The 21,922-nt window shown below is 40.3% G+C and overlaps 1 protein-coding gene across 1 annotated transcript in view; it reads left to right on the top strand.

The window, feature by feature from the left end:
• The window catches only part of efna3b (ephrin-A3b), a 55,800-nt gene extending 34,245 nt beyond the window's left edge, over nucleotides 1-21,555 (top strand). Inside the window, exons 2-5 of the mRNA XM_053327875.1 lie at nucleotides 12,073-12,365; nucleotides 14,410-14,475; nucleotides 15,482-15,559; nucleotides 21,437-21,555. Coding sequence (XP_053183850.1) covers nucleotides 12,073-12,365; nucleotides 14,410-14,475; nucleotides 15,482-15,559; nucleotides 21,437-21,555 — 556 coding nt within the window. The remainder of the gene's footprint in view (nucleotides 1-12,072; nucleotides 12,366-14,409; nucleotides 14,476-15,481; nucleotides 15,560-21,436) is intronic.
• The last annotated feature ends 367 nt before the right edge of the window (nucleotides 21,556-21,922 follow it).

The raw sequence follows: 21,922 nt of genomic DNA, 5'->3' as shown, positions 1-21,922 counted from the left end.
AGCTTTAATGATCTTTTTTGATGGTCTGCTGTAGCGGATATTGAGATGGATGGTCCATATGCTCTTTATGGTCCATGCATATTTCATATTTCAGCAGCAAAGCAGAGTAGAGCAGGCATTGCTTATATGGCAAGGATGTTGCACTGGGACGTGGGCTGACTTTATGAGAGCTCATATACACATCCCACCGCTTTTTGTCCCCTTTGAATAAATGTCCAAGTACGAATAAATACAACACATTTCATAACGCTTTCAGAAAGACATCTACATATCTATAAAACCTTAATGTCATGCATAGAATATCAGATTTTAAATGGACTTGTGGCCACCCACTGTATGATTCACTGCTGATGTCACAAAGTGCGTGTTTGCATGTCACACATTGCAAAGGACAGTAGTTGAGTGAAAGTAATAACTGGCAGTATTCACGTAAATAAACGCTAACTTTGCTACTTTTCATTCCCATTTATAAAACACAATAGTGATTCAGCCGATACCTTTTTCATTTCCTGTTCTTTCTTGAGAATTACCCTTAGGCACACAAAAAAGATGTTTTTTATGCTTCCGGCAGCAATAGCAGCAGTTTGTTTTGGTATAAACAGATGAGCTCAATAGTAAGAAAGAAAGAAAAGAATGAAAACCAATAGCAACTTAAAACTCATCAAAAGAGTGCAATGAAAGGACAGTTTTTTTTATCAGTGAAGTCACTTTTTTGGGGGTTGGGGATGAAAGTACAAGTCAACTGATGATTAGTTAAAGCAGAAGTCATCGACAAAGTAATAAAAAGTAGTGAAAAAAAGTCAATGTGGATTACCGCTTAAATTAAAGCAGTAACTCAGTAAAGCTGCAGCGTGAGTAGGGACACAAACCCACACACAAACACACACAGAAAGTACTTCCAGCATGGTGAAATTACATTGTCAAGTCCATGACACAGTGGCTTGTCATGTCATGTTACTCGCACATATTAGTAGAATTGCATAGGATGTTGACAACATGCTTATATGTATTTGCTATTGGCTTCTGAACAATTTGTAAAAACATGTGAAACAGAAATGAATTATTTCTGATGAGGAACATTTCCTTTTCCTTTGAAGCATAATTGTCTGGACAAAATGTAGTATGTCAGTATTTCTGATATTTTATTTAATACACACTCAGGTGCACTTAGAAAAGCCTCCCCACACAGGTACACACACACACACACACACACACACTGTCCACATGAATGCACATTTTGCTGACTGTCATATGGTGATTGACAGGTTGCCGCCACATAGAGAGGCATATTGACTTCACGAGAGAGAGAGAGAGAGAGAGAGAGCGAGAGAGAGAGGGTGGGGACGACAGATTGACAGGCCAGTAGAGGAAGACAGAAAAGGAGGGAGAGGTGTCGTCGGAGGAGTGAGAGGACGTCAAAAAGATTGAACCTGAAATGAAAAATTGAACGAGAGACGGATGGAAGGACACTGATAAGAATGGAGAGACAGAAGAGGAGAGCGAGGGCAGAGCGAGTGATAGTGGGGGAAGAATGAGAGTGGAGGGAAACGGGAGAGGGATGTTCCACTGATAGACTGTCGAGTCTGACAGGGTCTGCTCATGTTCAGTGGAGAGAGTCAGCCGCATCATGAAATACTGACACACACGCGTACACAAGCTAGTATATAAGTATATAATAACAATTCTTCTGAAAACACACTTTGATTTATTTACATTTGAATTGCTGCAGGGAGGAAACAGCATGTGTTCTGTTGTGGCCCGTCCACAAGCTAAATATGTTTCTCTGCAAATTCTACCATTTTCATCACTGTTGTGTCCCACTTTCATGTTGTATTGTGTAGTTGAGTTGTACGCTTCTGACAGGTAATTAGCTGGATCTGGACTTTGAGAACATTTCTCAGACCTGGTTAGGAGTTAGGAATCAGGAATGAATGAAAATAGTGGAACAATGCTTATAAAGATACATCTGTAACACCCCACCACCCCCTCACCTCCAATACACACACACACAGCTGAGTGATACACTGCACAAGCTCAAGTTAAAATCTGGCATTAGATGGCTCAGTCGTAATCATCACCCACCAAAATCGTTTAGTTTCTGTTATCACTTTGGCCTGCGCACCGAGGAAGGTCTGAAGAGCTGAAACATCTGCGCTGTGCTTGTCTTTCATGTTCTGCTTTGATAAAGAATAAAAATAGAAAACTCTTGAGATGAAGTGAGCCTGAACATTGTGTTTTTTAGAGCGCAGGCCTTTCATTGTTTTACTCCATTGATTCCTTACAGTGAAATTATTTTCCTAAATGGATAATTAAACACTTATCGCTTAGATTAGCATTGTGTCTCAATCTGCGTTCCTTAATTTCAGGCCTTTGTGACCAAGTATATATTAATACATTTAATTAATTCTCCATGCCACGGTGCATTAGTACAACATCCATAATGTTTGAAATGTGTGAGCTCAATGTCATCTCCTATCTGACAAGATTACCCAGATGTATTTAAACACGTTTTTAAAGGCTGCTGGTGTCTGTGTGTCCTACTAACTCTACTCTTTATCAGACTGTCTTTGTATATGTGTGCAGTGTGCAGTGCACGTGTGTGCATGTGAGTGTGTGTCACTGCCTGAGAGTAACAGACCTTCTATTTGACCCTAAAACCCATGTGGTTGGCCTTGTTACCAATTTAAAAGGTTTGAGGCACAAAGAGAGCCTGACTGAGACAAGTCCACTTGTTATTTTGTTTGTTGAAACAGACGCAATTGTTTAAATTTTAATAAAATATTCAGCTCAGTCTTTATTTTAGCTTTGGGTGTTACCACATAGCTCTGCACATGCAGCTTGTCGGACATGAGAAGCCCAAATTTTGCCTTTAGCCCTTAGTAACACACCAATGCTCTCCCACGCAGCTTTTAGCCTTTATTCTTTGTTCATTTGCAGCCAAACTGAGATGTTAAAAAAGAAAAAAATTCTCCTCCAGAAACCAGTGTGAAACAGAATTTGCCACAGTAATAGCCGATAATTTGTGATAATGTGGAATAGTACAAAGTGGTCCTTAATTAGCCATTAGTGAGACAGAGGAGAGATGGCGGATAAAGAGAGGATAGATGGGTTTGTGCACAAAGCAATGAACCCCTGTAGCCCCCTTTTTTGGGGGGCTACAATAGCTCCATAGCTGGGGCTTCTTCTGTCGTCATGGAGACTAATGTTGAAAGCCAGCTGTGGTTTTGTCTTGGAAGTCCATTAGGCTAGAGCGTAGTTGGCACTCCTCTCTGTATCGCTTTTCTTTCTGGCTTCGCCTCCTTGGACTTACAATGGTGAAAATACCCTATCCGTGTTTAACTTGTCTGCGATATCGGACATGGTTCAAATAACGGCTGCAAATCACTCTGAGTCTTTGTTTTACACTGTTTGAAGTGCTAGATAGGGGCTTATTTTCCCTATATTAGAAGCAGAATGAGTTTTTAAAAGTTTCCTTTCAACATCTTACATATAACAGACCCCACCTTCCTTGCAGTTCAAGTAGGTTAAAACGTGTACAAGCAGATACAGAATTATTTGCAAATCCTATCTGACCCAGGTGTGCTTGATGAACGGCACTGCTTCTCATTCCACTGTGTCCTTCTGCCTGGCAAGCACCGTTTCTCTGCCCTGGATCCTTTATTAAATGTGGCTCAGGATAGGGATCTGAGTAATGTTGTTGTTGTAGTTGTTGAGGATGGTTTATCCCAGCACTGGAGCTCTTTTCTCCCTGCAGCCCTGATATTCAAGCCTCCAGACCCTGACCCAAACACATCAGTCAGCGGGACGCAGTGCCATGTGACCAGGCCAGGAAGTGGGATAAGGCAGGGAGAGAGAATGATTGTTATGCAGCAGATTGATCAGGTTTCACAGGACACCGCCAAACTATCAATCTGCAGGACTGTACACACAGGCCAGTGTGTGTGTGTGTGTTTTGTTGCACGGGGCAGGGTCAGGGCTAGTGTTGTGTGTTTGGGACAGTGAATACAAGAATCAATAGCTAGGTCAGAGGGTAATGTCTCACTGAGTGCTGAGTCTATACACAGCCATCAGACATGATCACTATCAATCATGGGAGAGCTTAGGGAATGTACACTCTTTCTCTCTGTGTGTCTCTTTGCCTCAGCTGGCCCAGTGTCTGATGGGATCACTATTGCTCATGTTAGGGCTTCGGGAACAGAGGCCGAGGGAGATGTAGAGAAACAGAGGGATAGAGACGCCCAGGAAGGATTGATGGGAGCAAAGTGATGGAATAAGAGGGAGAGATTGGTTGTTATTGGCAGATACACACGGTGAATGACACATGGGGTTTGAGAGATAGAAGAAGCCTTAAAGTGAAAAAAGCCTGTGGAGCATAAAATAGGCTGTAGAGTGGGATGGTTGTAAAATGGATAATAAATTAAAGTTGAAAACAAAATCAATAAACATGCAAATTAAGGTAAAGACCACTAGTCCTGATCTTATTCACAGGTGAAACAACATTTTTCTTCTTTATCGAAGTGGTCTATCATTCCCCGTTTCCGTTCTTGTCATTCATCCTTTCATCCACCCACATCTCTGATCTCCGCTCGCTTCTCTTTTGTTGTCTTACTCTTCATGTGTTTACGGCCTCTGTGGCATCTGTCTGTTCATTTTTAATTCCTCTCTTTCAATCGCTCCCTCGTCACATCCATCCATCTGTGTGGTGTGTGTTCGGACAAACACCACCAAATAAGGCACACGTGATTGATTCCAAAAGCATGCATGTGAAGGAGAACATGCTCGTGCACATAACTGCTCGGGAGTGTGTCTGTGAAAGTGAGACAGCTCAGTTCAAAGGGCTCATAACGCCTGCCATTAGGTTCATGCTGCTGTAACACTCTCTCTCACCACATAGTCAATACCCACGAGCAGAGAGAGGAAGTGAGGGAGGGCATGATGGATAGAGGAAGGGGAGGAAGCAGTGACGATGAAGAGAAAGAGGACTTCAGAAATGGAGAACAGCAGAAAAATTGAGCAAACGAAGGGAGAATATTTAAGAAACTGGTGGAAATAGAGAAATACAGAGAGTGCTGGTCGTTTTACGGGATCATGTCAGCGCAGTTTATGGCTACATGAGAGGCCTCTTGGCAAGAAACCCTGTTAGCTGTAATACTTTGATCAATTACCAATGATGAACCATTGCTCTGCAGGGCAGGGCAGGACTGTGTGTGTGTGTGCGCGTGTGTGTTAGAGAGAGAAAGAGAGAGAGAGAGAGAGAGAGAGAGGGAGAGAGAGAGACAGAGAGAGTGAGAGAGAGAGAGATAGAGAGAGAGAGAGAGAGAGACCTTGAGAGAAGGAAGCGTCTGTTGGACATACTCTAGACCACTGGTTCCCAACCTGGAGGTCCAGACCCACAAAGGGAGTCACCAAAGCTTCAAACGTCACATGGTCTTCTTGGTTTTAGGGAGTGTAAGAAAACTTATATATGTATATCACAGCATTTCATTCATGTCTGTGAAGAAAATAACTAAATGTAGTTGTTATTTTTAAAGGTTTAGATGTTTAATTTTTAAGACAAAAATGTGGATAAGGGAGTAGTGAAGACATGAATACAAGATATACTTAATCTCTGCTCAACAGACTCGTCCTGCATTAGACAAGTTAAAGAAACTAAAGAACTAATGAAACAACAGCTGAGCGTGAGGGATAAGAAAACACATTTGTCTGTATGCTAATTAAAAATAAATAATGCAGAGTATTGTATAAAATGTTCATAAAATATCAGGAAAACTCAGTTCTGATGGAATATTCACATAATCTGCTGAATATTCATCCACATTTCTCATTTTACACCAACTTCCTGCAGTTGTTGCATTCACTATTTGGGTTAATTGTCCAGTTTCCAGTTATTCTGTGCTTGTTACTGTTATGTATTCAATATGTAATATGAAATATCCATAAAATATGTCACTTTGTCAGGGTACATCTGTTTACTCAGTGATAGAAAAGGTGTCCCTTCAGGAAAAAGGTTGGGATCCACTGCTCTGGACAGGTATTGATTTATATTGGGAGATTTTAGAACCTACTCAACCCATACACACACTGTCAGACACGCACCCGAAGGCACACGCGCATGCTTGTTTTCCAATGGTCCGGGGAAATATGTTGGGGAGAAAGAGAAGAAAGACAAGAGGCTGAAAAAATGAGAACAGCAGTTACACCTATCAGTATCATCAGTGTCAAACAATGGTATCACTAAGAGACATGTTGATGCACAGGTTCTTTCTTAACACTCTTGTATGCATGTTAGACAGAAACAGAGAAATGGAGAACAAATGCACACAAGGAGACAAAAGAAAGAGGGAGACAGGCAGAGCAGAGGGAGTATGAAGAGGAGGATACAGTAAGAAGGACTCCTGTCTATGTTTGATGAAGGCCTCATTGATGCTACACATCTCTGGGAGTCTCATTTAGCAGGGGAGCCATTCAATTATACCTACCGCTCTGCTGGCTGATTGGAGTCCTCCCGCAACAATGTTAGCATCTCCCCACCAAACTGAGATGGGATTAAGCATTATGGCCTCAGGAGGCAGAGTGGCTTTTAAGTCCTGATTGGCAATCATTTGTAACACTGCTGGACAAGTTTTAATCCAGCCCAACCTTGTGCCCATCAGCAGTGTCTCCTTTGATTTCTTTAACCTTGATGTTTCTTGGCATGCTTGTTTTGATTTTTTTTGGCAGTTCTCTGATGCTCACACAGTTACACACACTTACACCTTCGCAACCCAATCAGCCACCTGTGATTTACTACTTTTGATCGCTGAGTGCTTAGTAGGTAAAAGGAATTAAAAAACGCTAAAATTGTGCCAGTGTGTGTCAGATGCGCCATTCTAATATGCTAGCGTGATCGTTTTTTCAATGTGTCTTTTGAGAAAGAAATTAAAGAACCTAAAACATCTTGTATTATTTTTTTGTTGTAATGATTTCTAATCAGAGTCTTGTTTTGTTTTCAGCACAAATAACATGACACAAAACTCCCACACGCTGTCTCACGCTGGTAAATGATACACCTTGAGGACACACACACACATCCATGTAACTAGATAAAGGCATTGTTTCTTAGAAAATCTATACTCACACATCCCCTGTACAAGTGTGTACGAGGAACTGTTGTGATGCTTGTTTTTAAATGCATAAACCAGAAGTTACGTGAGACGATGTGCAGGTATTTTTCATTTTTATTCAGGTTATGCTTTTAGTCTTATTTAGATTTTTTGTTGTATTTATTTTAGTTATGTGTCAACATCGCAAAATACAATGGCTGCAGTAATTAATGAAAATCAATCATTATGCATTTTACATAGCACATATCTTGGCTAGTCATAGTAGGGAAAGCACAGATTTTACGAATAACATTAAAAATGTGTATGTCTATTCAAATGTGCCATGTGTCATTTTAGTTGTATTTTTTACACCTGGGCTTTCCCTATTGTCCCATGTCAAGGCCTGTCAATGAAAGTATGTGAATCTATAGTAGAGCCAGACCAAGACTGGACTTTGGGGGCCAATGCCAATACTAGGGCCCTATGATTTCCGCGATCACGGAATTGCGGATGGAATCGCGGAATTGGCCGATTAAAACTGAATTTAGTTTTAACGTGGAATATCACGGAATTTGACATAATTTGACTGAAATGCTGTTTTCGTGTGGAAGAGGAACGTATGTCTGGGGAAAACTGCACGGAGGGAAGCAAATCTGGGTGGCACAACAAGCCCCCTCCACACACTGAGCCCATTCCCCATTCGACTCTAACCCCTCAGTACAGAGCCGAGCAGTTCCCGAAGGACTTCTATGTGTCAGGTGAACTGTTGTTTTGCAAAAACACACAGGTTTTGTTAGTAAAATAAGAGTAAAAAAAAACGGAATTCACAAAAATGTAAACGGGAAAAACGGAATTTGGGAAAAAATAAAACAGATTTTATAGGGCCCTACAATACTGATATGAGGGAGTGCAAATATTCCGATACCGATACACCGGCAGATAATCTTACACATAAACACACATTTTTGGCAGTGATTCCTCAAATATCCTCATATGTAATGGAGGCATGATATTTAACAGTTTAACATTAAACTTTATTATCTAAAATGACAGAAGGGCCCTGAAACAGTAAACGTCACTGGGAATTGAATAATTACATATAACTATCATTTTAAAAAGCACATGCAAAAACAGTATGTATTGAATTTAATGCCATGCTATCACATCGTCATGGGAAAAAGTACACTTGCTGCCTTAAATCTTTGAACATCCTCGGTTCCTCAGTTCCCTCTTCCCGCCCTCTTCTTCACAAAGTCTACCTTCTTTCCAACAGAGAACAGCAAAGTAAGCTGGTCCTCTGAGCTCTTGCTACAAAAAGGAATGATTGCTCTTACTGTCAAAGTGTTTTATTGATGTACGATGCACCAACAGGCCAGGAAGATAATAGGCAGGCAGGGGGTAACTCTGTGGCATTATGTTGCCTACGACTGATTTATATAGGCAACATACCCTCTCTGTGTCTCTCTCTCTCCCTCTCTCTCACACTCTCTAGTGTGATTTTACAGTAGTGACATTGATCCAGGCCCACTTTGATCTTGCTTTTAGCTGTTGCTCCTTCTCGCTCCCTCCCGCTATCTCCCTCCACTCCCTGGTGGCCAGACTCTGCAGCTTTTAACCCCGACTACCCCGACTACCCCTCGTCTCATCCTATAAATCCTCCGATCCTTCTCTCCATCTTTCTCCCCATCTTTCTCCCCATCCTTCCAGTGCTCCTTTCCTTTGGTGGATCTGTATCTAAGTGTTCGTTTTGCTCTCGGAGCCTCTGCTCTGCTCCTCAGAGTTGTGTTGCTGATGATCCCTCCGCTCTCCCTCTGCTGTCTGAGCTTCAAACTAGCCACGAATCACCTACGAGAGAGAAAAAATTAGTGGTGATCCAACACGAAACGAAAAGGGAGGCATCTGGAGGGAGCAGAGGCAAAGCAATTCTCAGTCAGAATGAATTTTCTCTCATGATTCTTAATGAAACTAAATTTCAAAATACAAGTCGCATTGCGGTGTGTTCAGTGTTCTTTAAACATAATCAAATAGTTTATTTATTAATGGCGTAGATTCATTACATTTCTTCAGTACACATCTAACGCATTATAGCACTGTTAAGGAGAAAATAACTTAAATAAAAATCTACAGAGACACTGAGAATCTAGAAAAATATAAACACAATGTGCAAAACATATGATATCTTTGTTGAGACTAGTGCTAGTGTTATTTGTGTTGTTATGTTGTTGACTGGTACATTTTGTGACTGTTGTTGAACTGGAGTGCATTATAATGAAAAGCATTCTCATATTTTTCCCAGCATATGAACATATGCAGGAAATACATTTGTACATAAAAGAAAACCACAACCAATAGCTGTGAATAACCAGGATTACCACAGAGTTGAATCAATAACTCTGTGACACATGAACAGTGACCTACAAAATTTAGAAGAAGGAATTCACTGATCCCGGTTTTTCTCCTACCGTTCCTGATCCCATACCAGGGCTCTTTTCTTTCATCTTAAAATCTGTATATCATAGTGTGGAACTGATTGCAGTCATTGTTCTATCTGTGAATGAATATGCAGATTTAAGTAGACATAAATGGTAGTGAAAACATTCTTTTTGGGCTTGTGCACATTGTAATCACAGTGTTCACAGGTTTACAACATTGTGCTGTTACAGTACGGTTTTTTAACAACCGAGACAAAAAACGTATTTAATGTGGATCAGTTACATCTGGGTGATAACTGATCCACTTAATAAGTATATCAGCGCCTGTACTGATTCACCACTGATTATACATTAATGTCATACTGGATTATGTTACAATTTACTGATCACTCATCTTACATGTAATGTAATGTTAAAAACATAGAAATGTTCCAAATGGCACAGACAAAAAAGATAACTGGTAATACACATCTCACTGACAGTTTGTCTCGTTCCGCTATATATTTACATAATCTTTACATGATGCACAATACAATTGTTGATTTCACTTTAGGGGCAATTAAGCATTAAGCAAATGCAAAGACAGCAGTATCATTGTTACGTACAACTGAGACTGCAGAGATATGATTAAAAATCATAGTTTTAATACCTTTAAATTTGTAGTTCACCAACTCAAACTCACTTTGCAATTGGCTGCACACTATTATCACTATGATTATCCACATGTTGTGGTCTTTGATGGTTTTGTACATTTACATGATAATGTCTTATGGTTACATCACATTTTGGGGTAATTATCGTCATTTTTTGTATTTGTGTGTTCATACCAGAGACACACCCCTCATAGATGTCACACTATCAAATGCAAAAGTTGGCAGATGAAGGTGAAATGCTTTGATGTCACACATAGAAATGCTTGTTCACACACACAAACACATACGCAGTGGGAATCCTAAAGCCAGCTTGTATCTTAGAGATTTGCTCAAGATGCTCCAAGCTGCCCTCCCCCTCATTTTTCTCTATTTCTTTTCTCCCATTATCCCTTCATCTTGGAGCAACTTGCTTTTCTTTGGTAGTGTAAAACTCTCAAGCTGCCTCTTGCCTTTTTTTCTGTCTGCTTCGTTCTGGCTCTCACAGCTCTCTTACTCAATTTGCATTCACGCCTCCCTGGTGGAACCAAACTCATCCCTCACTCGTGTTCTTACTCTCTCGCCTTCTATCTCCCTCTCTTTTTTTTTTGCATTGAAGCATTTTACGCTTTTTTTTTTTGTACCACTAATACCATAAGAAGTAAATCTCCTCTGCAGGCTAGTAAATGATGTAATGAGAGAAAGTGAGAGGAGATGAGAAGAGAGGAGAGGACAGAAGCAAAGGATGAATGCTGAACAATTACTCTTCTTCCGTTCATGTTAGTCTGAAAGAAAGATATTAGAGAAATGAAGAGCAGGGAGAGAGAAAAATTCAGGAAGGATCTGAGGAGAGCAGTAAGGAGTCATGGAGAGAGGGAGACATTAGGAACAGTGTTTCGATCTTCATTTAATAATTGAATAATAATCTCCCTGGAGACATGACCTAGAACTGGCAAAGAGGGAAAGAGGTAGCATTAGGCTGAGGATGACACACTGCTGCCCCCTTGTGATTTTGCAGTGTCACCACTATGAAATTTCAGTGTGTATATGTGTGTGTGTGTGTGTGCATGTTCATCGGCGTGTGTATGATTTACAACAGCAACCTGTCTCTGTCACACAGATATGGGCCCGTGTCTGTGATGGGGAGAAAAAGAGGGCTTTTGGATGTCAGGAAAGAATCTATTTCACTTTGTCATACACACACACACACACACACACACACAGACAGAATCAGATCTTATCTTCCTGTCAAGCCAACTCTTTTTTAGGGTTGACGCTGATATATGAGCTTTGGGGGTGAAGAAACGTGGCCAGGACGTTGACGGCTGACGTGAGCGCAACGTTGCGCTCAGGTTGATGTACGAGCACTGGGGTTAGGGGACAACGCTGCACTGACACCAGGAGAAGGAGCTGTGGCCCTGGGGCCTTGAGTCCATACTGAAGAGCCAGCTCTGCATTCTCTGCATGCAGCAGCCCTGCAGCCACAAATACACACACAGATGCATACACTCACTCGTGTTATTAATAACCTGATAACGCCCAAACTAAGATCCGCATGATCCTGGATGAACATTCAAAGATAAATGCATACATATAGACACTCTACATGCAGTACAGTGTTACTTGACCTTGCAGGTCTGGAATGTGTCCGTGGGTGTTGTTTATGTTTATATGTGGATAGGTGACAAGGTGTAAAACTTTTGAAAGCATCTGAAAATGTTCTAAACATACTTCGAGCCAATTATTGCCATTTATTGTAGATATGGAAGTACTAGTGCAACTACATTATGTACTACAGTTTGTGCGGATGTGTGTGGTCATATGTACAGTATGTGTGTAATATGTCCGTGAAAATCCTAAAATATAATTTAGATGATACAGAAATATTATGTTATTAACTCTGTTTCTGCTTTGTCTCTTTGTGTCCAGTCTTCGCAGGGAGGGCTACACAATGCAGGTTAATGTCAACGACTACCTGGACATCTACTGCCCTCATTACAATGACAGCCAGCGCATGGTGGGCACCGGTGAGCAGTACGTCCTCTACATGGTCAGTTACCGAGGGTACAGGAACTGTGACCCCCAGCTGGGCTTCAAGAGGTGGGAATGTAACCGACCCCACGCCCCCCACGCGCCCATCAAGTTCTCTGAGAAGTTCCAGCGCTACAGCGCCTTCTCGCTGGGCTACGAGTTCCACGTTGGACAGGAGTACTACTACATCTGTGAGTGGACCAGTTTTAAGTGCTTGTGTTTGTCCTCAGAATTGAAATGGGAAAATTATTATAATTATATATCATTATTGTAGATAGACTATAGTAAAAACATGTTATTCTTGCAGGAGGAGGTCATTGAGACTAGAGCAGTTATCATCTAAGATTGAACATGTTATTTTTTTAATTGTTGTGTGAATTTGATTAATACTAATAATAATAGTTCAGTTTACAGACACACAATCTGTCCTGAGGCACTTACTGGAAAACAAATTGCTGTTTCACATCTAATAATATCACCCTGCAGTCAAGCAGGCTCATCCATTTTGCTGATTGCTAATCAAATGAATTTGTAACACTTTGTGCCAAACTGACACTCTATAAATAATGAATGGTTAGCTTGTCATAAAACAATTTAAAAGCACACATTTTCCAACCAAAGATAAATATGTTATAAATTAAATAGCAGTAGAATAAGTGCAATACTTTTTAAACCTGCATTACTTGATAGGAGACATCTCTGGAGGGATGTTTTGTTCTGCAGCTGTTCAGCGTCTTGTTTTGTTTTTTTTTTTGTTCTCTACAGACTGGTGTTTGCAAAACCTCAAAAATACCTTTCAGTTTTCAAATCAAAGTGACATATCAGTTTGAAGTATGCATGCATTGGTTTGGTATTATTTGAATAAAGATGTTTGAACTTGAAGAGAAAGTTTGACAATTTGATGTTTTTAAAAAAGAAATCCGGTATACCTTTTATTAGGCTTTTTTCACAGCAGGCATTTTGACTTGTACCAGTTGCACAAGTACAGGTGTTACTAACAACATTAATGATTCTGTTCAAGTGTCCCAGTTAGCCATGACATGTATATTCACAAGCAAAAATGACATTTGAAATTCAGCTGTCATTGAGGTTGTTCTTATTTTAACCTGAGCTTTTACAGCTGACATGTCAAAATGTTGTGAAACTTTGACTTATTTATAATTAATTCAAGTGAGCAAAATTAAGACTTATGAATTGTCTTAATTATTATGAAGGTTGTAGTTGGTGTTTTCAAGTTTGTCCCTAAGTTGCCTTTTTTTCTTGGTGCTCTTTTTTTCCTAGCTGATGCTCATACAGCCAGTTGAGAGAATGCTAAATATGGTACTTGTATATAGAGATATACCATCTAAGTTTCTGACTTTAATTAGCTGGATTGTGAAAGACAAGTAGTTTGTAGAAGGCTACCTTTGTACGAAAGAGCTCACAACGAAGATTAAAGGGATGTATCACACTTTTGAGACATAACTTCTATGACTTTAACAGTTGCGTTTGGTTAACTATGATAGAACTACTCAATGAGCCTTCCACATTGTTGCATTTACCAGCTTCCACCATGGTTGTAAATATTGTTTTGTGGTTATGTTGAGGGCAAAAGAGGGCCATTAAAATTAAGAAAGTTTACCTAATCATACGCAGAGTGCTCATTTCATTTTACTTCATAGTAATGTACACAGTGTAAAAACTATCGGAAGTAAATATGTTTGTAAATCACAAACACTGGCTGTACGACGCTGTGTCTGGGATCATATATATATATATATATATGTGTGTACATATATATATATCGCAGGATAATTAAGATTGTAGTGATACACTGATCCCACATTTTCTCTTCTGATATTAAATCTGAAACCTAGATTTAAGGTACTGATACCACCTGACTGTGTGGAACTGATGTTCTCACTAGTGGGCATATTCATAAACACATTAATTATAGGTTTGTGCTAAATTAAATCATATTGTTTAAAAGTTGTGTTAAAGTTTTACATGAAATTTTAGGTTGCCCGTGTTTAACAGTGTTAAATGTGGAACAGCCATGTCCAGCTGTTATCTCTTTAATAAGGTCAATATCCGTGCTGGTACTCGGTGCATTACTTTTGAAATGTTCTATATTATAATAAAACCATCTTATCAGCATGTGGACAGACAAAACTTTATTTCAACTCTGAGTGCAATAAAATCACATGAATAAAGATCAGCGTGATGTTGACATGTTGTACTTTTTTATTCTCACAGCCACGCCCACCCACCACCACGGCCGCAGCTGTCTGAGACTACGAGTGTACGTCTGTTGCTCCACGGGTGAGTCTCTCACTTTGTGTGGGTGTGTGTGTGTGTGACCTGTAATACAATGCTTGGACCTGTTTACAGGCTGTACCTGGACCCATCTGGCCCCTCTACCCGTTTGGCAGGCACCGGGCTTCCCATAAACCCACGCACACAGACTGCATACAGATGCATACACAATCTAAACACAGTCTAAAACAGGCAGAGCTATTAATACGCCTGCTGAGTTTCCCCCTGCAGCATGTTCACTCACAGCACTGAGCCTCCCTCGCTCCTCTTTCTCTTTCTTTCCTTCGTGCCTTGTTTCCTCTGTCTTTTTTTCTGTTTCTCCCTCCTTTGTCGTTCCTCTCTGCTTCTACAGCAGCAGAAAGGAGTAGCTGTAGCTTTGAAGGCCCTCATCCACACCCCCCCCCCCCGCCATCCTCCATCTCCTCTCTCTTTCCTCCCTCTTTCACCCCTCCTCTCTCGCTCCCTGTCAGAATCCATTTATTGCTGTGTGCGGTCAGTGGGTGGCTATGTATATGTAGTGTTAACCTCTCTCACTCGCTCCCCTGCCAACCTTCCATCTCTCGACCCTCTTTCACACACACACACACACACACACACACACACACACACACACACACACACAGATACACACCGACTTTGATCCCTGGCCTGTCCGGTCCTTTTAACTTCCACAGCCCTGTAGTATTAACCTCTCCTCCTTCTTTCACTCACCCACCCACCATCCCCTCCAACTCCATCCCTTTTCACACACTGCCTCTCCTCAGTTTGATCTCCCTCTCTCACTTTCTCGTTTTTTCTCTCAGGGCTGCTGGTGATGTTATGGCTTGTCAGTCTGTCTGCTCCGGGGGATTTTTTTAACCCCTACACCCTTCCCTTGCTGTTCTCTCGCACGTTTCTCTCAGGATGTCAAGTTGGATGTAATTAAAATCCTTTGGGTAGGAGCAATGGTTTAACCCTTGCTCCCTCCCTCTTTTTCTGTCTCACTCAATTTTTCTCTCTCCCTCTCTCTTAGCCTCCGATGTGGATGATGAGCCAGAGCCAACAGAGCCAGACTACACGCTTAGACCAGGCCTAAAAATTGACGATATTGGTGAGTCATGAACACACTCCCTTAAGCTGATACACACTTAAATCTGAGTACGTGTGGATCACATCTATCCAGCCCATCTGGATTCATAAAAAACAGACAAAGACACTTATTTGTCATTCAGATCACATCAGTCATGAATGAATAAAAGAATAATTATTCATCATCAACAATTCTCTCCATTCTCATGCCCAGGCCCATTTAATTCTTCTGAAATAGTTTTTAAAAAAAAACAAGTCACAAAAATATATATTTATAAAGGTTCAGTAATTTCCTAACACAACTGGACATTATAGTTTTTAGTAATGTTACTTTCATCTGTTTATTGAGGACTATTTTCAGTCGTGAAATAATACATATTTTATTCTTCACTACAGCAACGGGGAGATGTCGGTTTGACTCAAAATAAAGTACAATGTCCATGTTTATGTTATTAGGGAACATGTAACCCAGTGCAACTGTGTGGCTCACTGATGTGTTTTAATAGTTTTTGGAGAAAAATGACACAGAGGAATATGATGATGATGATGATGATATGAAGCCCTGGCGACACTGACAATACTTTTTATAAGTAAATGCTTCTTCATACTTCTTTACTGTCTTATCTTTGATTAATGAGGAGGGGGTGAAATGGCCCTAAAATAATATTACATTATTTCAGGGTATTTCTGCGAAAATGATAATATGATATGAGAATATAACAAAATACACTTTTTTGGTTCTCCTCATACTCAACCAGGTGCTTCTGCTTTTTTAAATTATATTGAAAATTATATCCATATTATCATAAATGATACAATGTGACACACCCTTCATTTTGGTGTCTTTTTAGGAGAATACCATATTTCAACATTGTCACTTGTTGATCAGGACTTGCGTAATTTTTCCAGATGCTTTCTTTTGGGCAGCATCCAGCCCCAATCAGCCCCATTAATTAGATATTCTGGAGTGTTGCCAGAATAAAGTTCCCATAGCGCTTGTTGTTGCAATGTGGGAACATAGTAATAATTCAAAGTAGATGAACGCGTCCATATTTTTTATAATGTATAACTTTAAAATGTGGCGGTATGGGTAATTTGCAATTGCGAGAGAAAATAGATCATTACTATCTGATGGCAGAATGCCACGCAACAACAAAAGTGACCAGCCAAACTAAAATGTGCCATTTCCAAACGAGACCTTCAGCACAGTGAACTTCACAGCTCAGGCTGTCTTAGCAAGCTGCTGATCCTGCTAAACAGCTCCATGCATATTCATTTCACACTAGCTGTTTTCACCCAGATAAGAACACAGAGTTTCATGGTTATTGACCAAAAAAAAAGAAAAAAGAAAAAAGAAATTCATTCAGAAAACTGAGACTTGTTCACATTTCTTACAATTTCTACATCTTGGCAAGTGATTCCTATTTGCCCTTATGTCACTGTCGTCTGGATTACACGACTGGGTGAATGGGAATTATATGAATCATGTCAAATCTGTTGCACTGGCACTGTATGGATTTCGACAGCACTTTAAGAGAGAAGCAGAGCAGTAAATCAATAAGTAACAGACTATAGTATAATCTCTCAGATGATCATGTGGTATCTTCTAGTGTTATGGCAACAACAGCGCTGCTCCACAATAAACAATAACAACATGTACACCTAGCTTGGCCTAGCTAGCTGCCACCCATTACACAACCACACACGTGTGTATCAATCATCATGCTCGTCAAGCATTTAGACTGTTCTCCAAGGTAGCCTGTAAATATATGGTGCTGTGTTGTTAATCTGTGTGTGGGTGTGCATGCTCCAGTGTGTGCGTAATAAATCAGTCTGTTCTCATAACTGTCATAAGAAAACTCATCACTGCTGTGGAGAATGTCTGCAGGTTAAATAAGTTTGTTGAGATACCTCTCCCTCACTTCTTTTTTCCTCCCTCTATCCATCCTTCATCTTATTTCTCCATGCCTTCCTCATCCACCCACCCTTTAATTCCCATCCTCCATTTTTCCTCCCAGTGCACAAGTAGGAATGCAGTGGAGGGGAAAGACACCAAAACTCAGTTTATTCACCTTCTGATGTGTGAAATTGAGTTTTTTCTCCTCTTTTAAAATTTTTCTTTCAAAACGATATTAATCTTTGGCTTTATGGTATGCATTAATGCTATGATGATGATGTAAGCCATACGAAAATAGAGAAATAATTATATTTCAAATGTACATTGTTCATGGCTGTTTACCTCATGGGAATCACAGATTAGAGTTAGTTCACCTAGATTTTGTTTGTCTACATCACTGAGCATCACTGTACATTCTCGTCACGTACCCTCACCACTTGCACTGCTTCCCTACTTTCCAGGAAAGACTTTTGAACACAAATGCAAGAAGATGTTCATTCCAATAACAAATATACGCTTGAATCCAAATCACATATAGTATGCATCTAATTACAAGTTACACTAAAGAGTGTACACAGAAGCGAAGGTTATTTTCACAGAAGAATATCTGTATCTGATGTATGTACTGTTAATATTTAGTGAACGGCTGACACAATAGCAGAGCACAAATTACCCCAGCTCCTGTGGGTCGTTTTCACCTGTAGTGCTGTGTTGCCAATTAAATTAATAGGATAACCCAAGTGGTGCAAGAGGAAGTGAGGAAATCAGCAGGGAGCTGTGAAATGAACTGAAAACAAAGAGGCAGTACAGTCTTCCTATTCTTCTCCCTTGTTCTCAGTCCTCCCAACTGCTGGTTCGACTCATCACATCATAATTTTAATTACTGTTCTTCAAAGTTAACATCAGCAAATTCACAGAAAACACGAGATGACACACAAACTGTTCAGTTCAAATCGGCCTGATTACTGTGTCTGAAAATGTTTAACTAAGCTGAGTGTTGCAGGCTCATATTGTGAACTGCCCATCTCTCTCCCCTTCACTGCTCACAGTTAATTTCCTGGGCGCTGCCCCTTTCAATCAGTGTCTACAGCTCAACAGTAGTTCCCTCCTGAATACGGCCTCTAGTATTAGATTTCATTTAGATCTCATTTACATCACAGATGGAATGGTGCTAGCAGCTCCCCGTGCAGCCATGTGATTACTGATGGCTTTCAGTGGGAGGATACTTATTTACCCACCCTGCTAGCTTGAGTTACTGCATCTGACGATCAGGTCCGACCCTTAGTGGAGAAATCGGAGTCTTTTTCTTTAATGGGCTTTGTTGTAGCAATTACCACTGCGTTAAGCGACAGGATGTTTGACTTCCTTTGCCAGCAACATTAGGTTGGATGTCAGTGGGCAGAGCATGGTATAAACTGTTCTCACTCATCTGAATATCACCTCTGCTGTTTGTAATATTTGCAGCCAAGATTAATGATCTATTATTAATGATTACATTTTGTCCAGTTCTACCAGTTAATCATATATGTTGTAAAATTTATATGCTTATAAAATATACATATTTATGAGTGATGATATTTATTTTGGCCAATTTTAAGAAGATTTAATACGTGATACAACTATATGATTTGTACATGCTAAATAGAGGCACGTGCATATTAGAGTTGGCAAAATATTTCATGACATAAAAATGTCATGTTATGCAATATGGAGATTAAAAAAAGGACACCACTATCAACTAGATCATGTATCATCTATACCTCCTAAATGTCACTTGTTCTGTTTGTTTACATCCAGTCATGCTGCCAGAATGTGAAACTAAATAACAAACACTAACAAAGCGAACTGTCAGATGTGACAGCTGATGTCTGAAAATGTGCAGATTTTCTTTTAAAATGTCCTTGTCCTAGATCAGAAACAAAGACTCAGTTTTGAACAAGTTTAAATGAGGTCAAGCTGACCAAGTTCAGAGATTTGCTCTTTATCTTCCAATGGAACTTTACGCGTCACAGTCAATTTACTAGTCACATGAAGGTTTACTCAGACTATGAAAACAGTTGTAAAATGTCCTCTCTATCTTTGAAGGAGATCTGTCAAGTATTGAGTTTGAAAGAAATGAAAACATGGCTAAAGCTAGAAAATGCCTTAGCCTCTGCTGTATCATTTTTGACCTTTTTCATTTAAACTATCTCTCCAAAGTGATCCAAATGTATGAAAGTACAATACTAAATCACTGGAATGCATCTTTAATGAAAACAACTCATCCAGTCACCACCAGATATAACCTTAAAGAGGAATAGCACAGAGTTTAATCAACACCCCTCTAAGACAGTGTCGTCAACAATTAAATATCTTTTTTTTAAATAGTATTTATTACAGGACTTGTGTATTAAATTCTATAATAATGCACAGGGGTTACAAGAGATACTTTGTTTTGGACTATTTAACTTCCATATTCAATGTAATATGTGGCTATTATCATTCTGCCAAATTAAAAATATATTCTTTGTAGATGTATATCATACAAATTCTATTAATTATTTCTTACATACAAACCACTATAGATGATGACCACTGACAAACACACAAACACCACATTCAGACACAGACAGAGACTGTCACAAACACATTCAGACACTAAGATATCTCCTTGTTCTTTTCAACATGACGCTGGCTCATCGACGCCTCCAGGTGTCTGGGCTTCCTAATTATGAGAGGGAATCTACCTGCTTTTCTGCTTCAAACTCTGGCACACACACACACACACACACACACACACACACACACACACACACAAACAGCTTCCCTTTTTGACCTGATGTTTGGCACTGGAACATGTCACAAGGTCACAATGTACGTCACATACCCGCTGTACAAACAACGTGCTAAAAGTGTGTGTCATTAATTATGTGTATCTTTGACAGCTAGTGAGAGACAAGCAGGTATGTGTGGGTGTATCATGAAGCGATTAGCAGACCCACACTTTAGAACCAGTTGTGCAAGATGCTCTGAAGTCTGCTGTTTGTGTCTTCAAAATCACATTCCTCTGTCAGCACCAAAGTAACACGGTGTCCTGACCCTGCAGGCGCACGCTCGGTTACAAAACGGTCAAAGCATTTAACCTGAACTCCGCTGCTGCATAGACCTCATTAGATCGGACAGCATAGCATACCGGAGTAGGCCATCTCAAAAACTAGGTGTCAGCCAGTCATTACTATGCTGTCTGACCCAAAGAGCAGCTGGGAATATTTTGCAGCCAGATATGGTGTTGAGTGGAAACTCTGAGAATACCCCCATAACAATTTGATGCTATTGAACATTACAGTACGTGCTAATCAGCATCAGCTGGTGTGTGTACAGACTTGAAAACTGTGCTCATGTCTGGTCTCTGGTCTCATTAATCAAATGGGTACAGAGGGTGTGTCTGACCGCACTTGTGTCTCATAAGTGCAGGCATGCAGCAAACTGTCTGGTGGCTCAACGAGACATCAACACTCAGTGTGCAGCCCACAACAAAAAGACCGCAAACTATTTTTAGGACATCGCCAGGTGTATATGAGGGGGCGTTTGAAGGGGGGTTATCGTACATACAATGTGTCTGTTTGCGGGAGTGTGTGTGACTGGGAATGTGTCCGTTTATTAGAACAATAAGAGCTCTCTGATAACAGCTGCAGTCTGCCGAGCCACTGCTGTGGTGTTGTCTTTGTAGCAGACTAACCATATTTCAGTGGGAGTGAGACCGTGTGTGCTGTTAGTTGCCTTATGTGCAGTGAGGCTGCTTCATTAAAACATTTTTAATGTGATGTTTTAGTAAAAGCCCTGTAAGCAGATTATTATGAACAGAGATAAAGTCATTTTAAACTTTCAAGTTTTTGAAGTGTAGGAAATTATCTGCTTGTACTTGGAATAATATTAAGACATCAATCTCTTTCTGTCTTTCCTTCTTTTTTCTTTTTCTTTCTTTCTTTAATTATTTCTGTTTGTCTGTCTTTGTTTTTCCAGATGAATTTAACCCTTTTGTTCCCAAACTGGAGAAGAGCGTCAGTGGAAGCAGCCCATCCAGGGATCGCCTTCTACTCACCGTGACAATGCTCCTTCTGGCCACTCTCTTCATCTCCTAGCAACGGCCATCCCATCAGCGTCACCATGCCAACTAGCCTTGGGAGGGTGTACAGTACCAGCGGGTGGGACAGGGGGTAGTCAGGAGGAGGAGAGGAGAGTTAAGGTACCACAAATATAGCAAAAGGCAAGACGTGCAAGACTTTGGAAATGAGAGTTTTCAAGCATCACATTGTGAATGTGTGTGTGTGTTTGTACAGCTGTGTGTGTGTGAGGGAGTGTGGTTCTGGCAGAGCTGAAAGACCTTCAGGCACTCAGTGACACAGGCTGAACCCTGTATTGTATTAAATTCAGCCTGTGCACAGATGCAGGTGGTGGTCTGATAGACTGCGAGTGAGTGTCTGTGTGTCTGATTGAGTGTCTGTATGT

The sequence above is a fragment of the Scomber japonicus genome, chromosome 10 (assembly GCF_027409825.1).
Source record: "Scomber japonicus isolate fScoJap1 chromosome 10, fScoJap1.pri, whole genome shotgun sequence".
Lineage (NCBI taxonomy): Eukaryota > Metazoa > Chordata > Actinopteri > Scombriformes > Scombridae > Scomber > Scomber japonicus.
Note: the sequence above shows the minus strand (reverse complement) of the source record. Positions and strands in the feature narration are given on the sequence as shown.